This window comes from Miscanthus floridulus, chromosome 2 (assembly GCF_019320115.1).
Source record: "Miscanthus floridulus cultivar M001 chromosome 2, ASM1932011v1, whole genome shotgun sequence".
NCBI lineage: Eukaryota > Viridiplantae > Streptophyta > Magnoliopsida > Poales > Poaceae > Miscanthus > Miscanthus floridulus.
This window is the reverse complement of record NC_089581.1, coordinates 140,104,672-140,110,936: the sequence shown is the minus strand read 5'-3', so window position 1 is coordinate 140,110,936 and position 6,265 is coordinate 140,104,672. Positions and strand designations below refer to the sequence as shown.

Below are 6,265 nucleotides of genomic sequence, written 5' to 3'. Positions count from 1 at the left end.
AATCCTATAGGACTACAATATAATAGGACAGACTATCTCGTCTGGAAGAATTGTTCAATCTTATATGCAGTTGCTTACCAAAGATTCTAGTATGCTGCATTCTTTGTTGTTACACTTTAGGAATTTTTAAAGAAATCTGCTTTTCTAATATAGGGAAGGACCTGGCATGCTCTACAGAGAAGTGTTGCAGAGCATTAAAAGCAGTTTGGGAAGACTACAGGAATACCAAAAAAGATTGCCCCTTAGCTTCTGAATCCTTCTGAATCCTCTAGCCTGTAAAAGAACAAAGCCAGGAGTAGCTAAAGACGACAATCCCAACACTTCGTCATTATCTTTACTGACAGTATGGCACTGAAAAATGTGATCCGTTTCATTTTGGTGCTGGCCCATGTGAGCAGTTGTCTGGCTCGATCAGGGAACATGTTCTCTCCTGGCTTCGTTTCAGCATCAAAGCCATTACCAAGCTGGCCAATTTTGAGTGCAGGAACATCTGTAACTGTGGCTCTTGTTCTGTCGTTGTTTCTAACCTTTGAGCATCTGTGTGCATACCATCAACCTGAGGTACTTTGCTTTCATACCTTGGTTTTGATTTATTAATATTCTCCTAATAAAGATTTTATATGTGTGCAAGATGTTCGACTATTCACCCTGTTCTTATCCATTTTACTTCTGATTCAGTTAATCACTATGCATATTTCAGGAGCAAAAATTCATGATTGGTCTGATTCTGATGGTTCCAGTATATGCTGTTCAATCAGTAAGTAGATACAGCTACTTTTGCTTTCTATCCCAGCATTTCTGCCAATAAGTTGCCATCACTTCCTAAATTAGTTTAATCTTCATATCATAATTATGATACTTGGAGAGAATCTGAATGCTGAATATATTTGGATGGTACAAAAATACAATCTTCTTGTTATTTGTCTTCGTCTTACTTATGTAATTTTTTACAAAGTTCTCTGTTCTCCTTGTTGTTTATTGATAGTCATACTATTATGTTATTTGGTCCACCCCTCTTTAGTTTTGTATATAGTGATATAAGATGAGATCACATTAACCTTTACATAGATGTTCAGCGACTGCAACCCACTCTTTAAAAATATGCTGTCTTTGATACACTTTATAATACTTGTATTCGCTTATTGTAACTTGTTTTGGCTTTCAGTTTTCACCAACTTGAACTTATTTTATGGTATTCATCTGTTCAAGAATAGGCGATTGGACCATATATGTCACTAATAAGCAACTTCGACTGAGCTTTTGGAGTAATGCATATATACAAAGTTACAGACTCTTGAGATATTGTACACTTAAAGTTGTTTTCATAGCAAACTTATAATATCATAACATGCAGCTAAATATTTTCTTTATATATCAGCGGTCAAAGTTGAAGTTTGTCTGCTGAAATTTTTAGACATCATATATTTCTGAGTCTTACCGCCTGTGACCGGAAGGTCCCGGGTTCGAGTCGCGGTCTCCTCGCATTGCACAGGCGAGGGTAAGGCTTGCCACTGACACCCTTCCCTAGACCCTGCACAGAGCGGGAGCTCTCTGCACTGGGTACGCCCTTTATATATTTCTGAGTAGAGGGAGTAAATTCTGAAACAACCTTGATTTTGTTTCTTCAGTGTTGGCAGCATTCTTATTTACTGTTGGAAATATATAATGTTTCTTGTGTTTTTTGCAGTTCTTTTCATTACTGGATTCGAATGTCGCATTCATCTGTGAACTGATGCGTGACTGTTACGAGGCATTTGCCATGTATTGTTTTGAGAGATATTTGATAGCATGCTTAGGTGAGTATTTGAATATCTGTTGGAATTCTGCACAAGTGAAATATCTTCAGTTAACCAATAGTTGGAAGTAAGGCACACCAATACTTCCATTCTCAGCAGCAGAATAAAGAGGAATTTCGCTCTTAAGCAGAAGGTTCTTATTTGTGTTCTCATCTGTGGTAACGACCAGGAGCAGCAGCTGGTCTGGCGTGCTGTACAGTTGTGGTGTGTGTCCATAGGCAGCGCTTAATGTAGATCAAGGGTCCCTACTATAGAAAGTTCTTTAGGAAATACTCCCTCCATTACAAATTATAAGACGTTTTGGCTTTTCTAGATGCATTTGCCTTTCCTATGTATCTAGAGATATTGTATATCTAAGTGTATAGCAAAAGCTATTGTATCCAGAAAAGCCAAAACGTCTTATAATTTGGAATGGAGGGAGTACTAGTTTTCATCACTTGAGTAATACAAAAAAAAAAAAAACAAACTAATATAGGTTTATGTATCTGAGTTTGGTCCCCTTAATCTTTTTCAAGCTCTGGCATTAGTGATGATGTAGAGTCCCATTACATGCTGCTATGACTTCTATAGCATGTGATGTTTCTTTTTTACTGGCAGTCACCCTTCAATACGATGCAATTTCAGATTTTGCTTTGGTTACTCCATTCCTTAAATATTATGGTCCTGTTCATGTTGAATACTTGCTCTTAATACTTAGGGCACACCACTAAGTTATCCTGATGCAAGATAAGCCATTTCACTTCAAAAAATTGACTGGTCAGGTTCATGTTATTTTCTTTCTTATAAAAATAAAATAGCTGATTGTTCTGCACCTGCTGTGTTGTTTCCCGCTATGTGCTACCAAACCACTTCAACTTGACCCTTGCATTATCTGCTACATAAAACATTGTGGTGTCTTGTCCATCACTTGGTTAATGCCACGACTTACAAAATATATGTGATCATAAAAGAAATATAACTGTATCAAAGTATTCATGTGGAATGATATCCTTTACGTTCTTCAACTATTCAAATTTACAGAAATAAAAATTTGATCATAAATAAGTATGAGAACTTGGTGAAACTCCTAAGTCTATTCCCTGTTTTAGTTTGATCATGCATGGGCCTGCATAGTTGGAATGATGGTTGGCTCAAATATTGTTTTCTAACATATGTAGTTATATTTTAGCTTCCTTTTTTCCTTTATCATGTTTATATGACCAATTTTTTTGTCATTTAAGGTGGGGAGGAAAGTACCATTAGGTTTATGGAGGGTCGGCTCCAAATAAGTGAGAGCTCACCTCTGCTAGATATGGATTATGATTATGGCATTGTGAAGCATCCTTTCCCATTGAGCTGCTTTATGAGAAATTGGTACCTTGGTCCCGACTTCTACCATGCTGTGAAGATTGGTATTGTGCAATATGTATGTATGCATGAGGGGTCACATTTCTCTAATTTGCTTAATCCTGTTTAATTTGTTCTGATTGATTGTGGTTTCCTACTTTCTAGATGATCCTCAAACCTATCTGTGCTGTCTTGGCAATTTTCTTTGAACTTCTTGGAATCTATGGAGAAGGAAAGTTTGGGTGGAAATACGGGTACGAGTATGAATCAATTCCATTGCTTGTGCAGTTGTGCGCTATTTGGCTATTGTTCTTTTGAATACTTTATTTTGGAATTATAAGTATACTTCTGTCAAGAACAGTCTAACACCTAGTCAATACTTGCTTAAACTTTTCAAATTTTGTACTCAAATGACTGAAAGATTTCAAGTTTTGCATCCTCATGAATTTTGTCGATTCATTTGCAGGTATCCATATTTGGCTGTTGTCCTAAATTTCAGCCAGACATGGGCATTATATTGTCTTATACAGTTTTATACTGCTACCAAGGAGAAGCTGGAACCTATAAAGCCTCTGTCCAAGTTTCTTACTTTCAAATCTATTGTGTTTTTGACCTGGTGGCAGGGTGTTGCTGTTGCGTTTCTTTTCTCAACTGGACTTTTTAATGGACATTTGGCACAAAGGTTTCAAACACGTATCCAGGATTACATTATATGCCTTGAGGTCTGTTTTATCTGACTTTTTTTGTCCACTGTCATGGTTTAGCTTATTCCCAATTTTGTTTGGTTCACTTTTCCATATGATGCCAGAACAACAAAGAAAAAAACTTTAATGTTAACTTGCTAGGTCATTCCATGCTCTTTTTTCCTTAGCACGTCTCCAACTATATAAGCTGATAAATATGGAGGAGAGAGAGACCGTAGCTAGTAGCCCTGAACATCGTGTTGTGAGAGAGGGATGCATCGTGAAATGTGCGGGACTATCTCTTGAGTCTACACTAGTCTCTTGCTTTTTGCACTGTTAAGTGATTAAAAATTTGATTCAGCTAGCTCTAAGCTAGACCATTAGAGACACCCTTAGGAAGTTATATCTATTTATTAGTTAATTATATGAAAAATCTAGATCAGTGCTAATACTCGTGTACCTGTTTCTTGCCTGGAAAGATAAATACTATGTACTTGTGCTAAGTATTATCTTGAATTGAAGGGCGGGCCTGGTGCAAGCGGTAGAGTCTTACCGCCTTTGACCGGAAGGTCCCAGGTTCGAGTTGCGGTCTCCTCGCATTGCACTGGCGAGGGTAAGGCTTGCCACTGACACCCTTCCCTAGACCCCGCACAGAGCGGGAGCTCTCTGCACTGGGTACGCCCAAGTATTATCTTGAATTGTCTTATGTTATTCTATTTAGTCTGTTATCCTGATATTAGCTGTACTGTGTCACTGTTAAAATTTTGGTGTTTCTCCATATCAATGAATATTTGCTGTAAATTAATTTACACAACTTCCCTTTATGCTCTGTGCAAACATTGTGAAGAGAATGGCTGCGAAAACCTGCTAGTTTCATGCCTCAATATTGTTGGGTTGTTTTCCCCATGAATTTCGTGTCTCAAGTAGATCTTGTCACGATAATACTTTTTTTTGGCATGCGTACATCCATTGTGTTCATCCTGTTGATGATTACTATTGATGCTCGTATCCTGGCCTGTTTAAGTTCATTCCTGTAACAAATCTCTTGAATGACAGATGGGGGTTGCTGCAGTGGTCCATTTAAAAGTCTTTCCAGCTAAACCTTACAGCCGTGGGGAAAGAAGTGTTCGCAATGTGGCTGTCATGTCTGATTATGCATCACTGGGAGCTCCAGATCCTGAAGAAATCGGAGGAGGGATTGACAGCTTAACAGTCTTGCAAACTCCTGCCACTAAAGACAGGCGGTTGAGTTTTTCTCAGAGTGTTCGTGATGTTGTGTTGGGCAGCGGTGAAATCGTATGCTTCTGACACTCAAGTTGCTTCATCCTGACATATTCAATCCATCCTAACTATTGACTCGTTTGTTTATGTTGCAACTTTTCAGATGGTTGATGACGTCAAATATACAGTTTCCCATGTCGTGGAGCCTATGGAGCGGAGTTTTACAAAGATAAATAAGACAATTCATCAAATCTCAGAAAACGTCAAGCAGCTTGAGAAGCAAAAGAGGAAGGCAAAGGATGACAGTCATCTTATTCCCCTAGAACCATGGTCAGAGGAATTTTCAGAAGCTCATGATCATGTTGTGGGCGGTAGTGTCAGTGATAGCGGATTGGCTAAGACAAGGTACAACAGGATCTCAAATAGGCCCCGGAGGTCATTTGAGTCCAGATTGCGCAGATGGTTCTAGCAGCAAGTCGGTGCTGGTGGGTTAATTGATTTTGATTTTTGATCAAAAGAGGGGGTTAACCTTTTAACTCCAGTGGTTTATATATAGGCCTTGTTCGTTTGTCTTATGAGCCGTACTCTTTCATCAAAGGAACAGTAGGCCATATACATCAGAGGACATAGCGAGGACAAAATGATGGCAATTCTGACAACTGGTAGTCGGCACGAGGTGGAGGCAGTAGCTTCCTGTTGTTTATAGCTGACCCTGGGCTCTTTCCCATTGTGGAGGCAGTAGCTACATGAGTTTTTGATTTTAGCGTCCTTGTTTAGAACTTAGCTTTTAGGACCGGCAAATACGGATGTAACCCGTTGATTCCCAGAGTTAGTAGAAAGTACCATGCATTAAACTGAGACTTTTAGAACTTACCTTTTAGGACTGGCAAATACGGATGTAACCCGTTGCTTCCCAGCGTTCGTAGAAAGGAACATGCATTAAACTGAGAGATTTGTAATACGTGTTAAACATGGTTTAAATTGAAATAAAGAAATCAAATACTCCAGTTGGTTTAATGCTTACATTCTCGTGCATGGGAGCACGACGATATTTACGGTATCGTTAGTTTAGTGCCTCATTTACCGGCGTGTCTGCTTTCTTTTCTTTTTTTAAAATCCAACGGACGTTAAGATTTAAGAGGCCTTAAGCTATCTAAATAAATATTGAGATCATTGCACATATTTGCAAAATTGTGCCTATGGTATGTACGCGTTTGAAGCTCTCATAGGCTGCTGGCT

At 38.6% G+C, this 6,265-nt stretch overlaps 1 protein-coding gene across 1 annotated transcript; it reads left to right on the top strand.

Annotated features, from left to right (window-relative positions):
• Positions 1 to 256: 256 nt before the first annotated feature.
• On the top strand, positions 257 to 6,033 carry LOC136531256 (protein LAZ1 homolog 1-like). Its single transcript, XM_066523931.1, has 8 exons — positions 257 to 561; positions 701 to 757; positions 1,688 to 1,796; positions 3,017 to 3,201; positions 3,288 to 3,376; positions 3,589 to 3,844; positions 4,862 to 5,101; positions 5,190 to 6,033. Exons 1-8 carry the CDS (start codon positions 346 to 348, stop codon positions 5,493 to 5,495), a joined length of 1,458 nt encoding a protein of 485 aa, XP_066380028.1. The 5' UTR covers positions 257 to 345; the 3' UTR covers positions 5,496 to 6,033.
• Positions 6,034 to 6,265: the final 232 nt, after the last annotated feature.

Coding starts and splice junctions, on each gene's coding strand:
- LOC136531256 (XM_066523931.1), top strand. CDS start 346: ATGGCACTGAAAAATGTGATCCGTTTCATTTTGGTGCTGGCCCATGTG. Junction 1,797..3,016: donor ATATTTGATAGCATGCTTAG/GTGAGTATTTGA, acceptor TTGTCATTTAAG/GTGGGGAGGAAAGTACCATT. Junction 3,202..3,287: donor AGATTGGTATTGTGCAATAT/GTATGTATGCAT, acceptor CCTACTTTCTAG/ATGATCCTCAAACCTATCTG.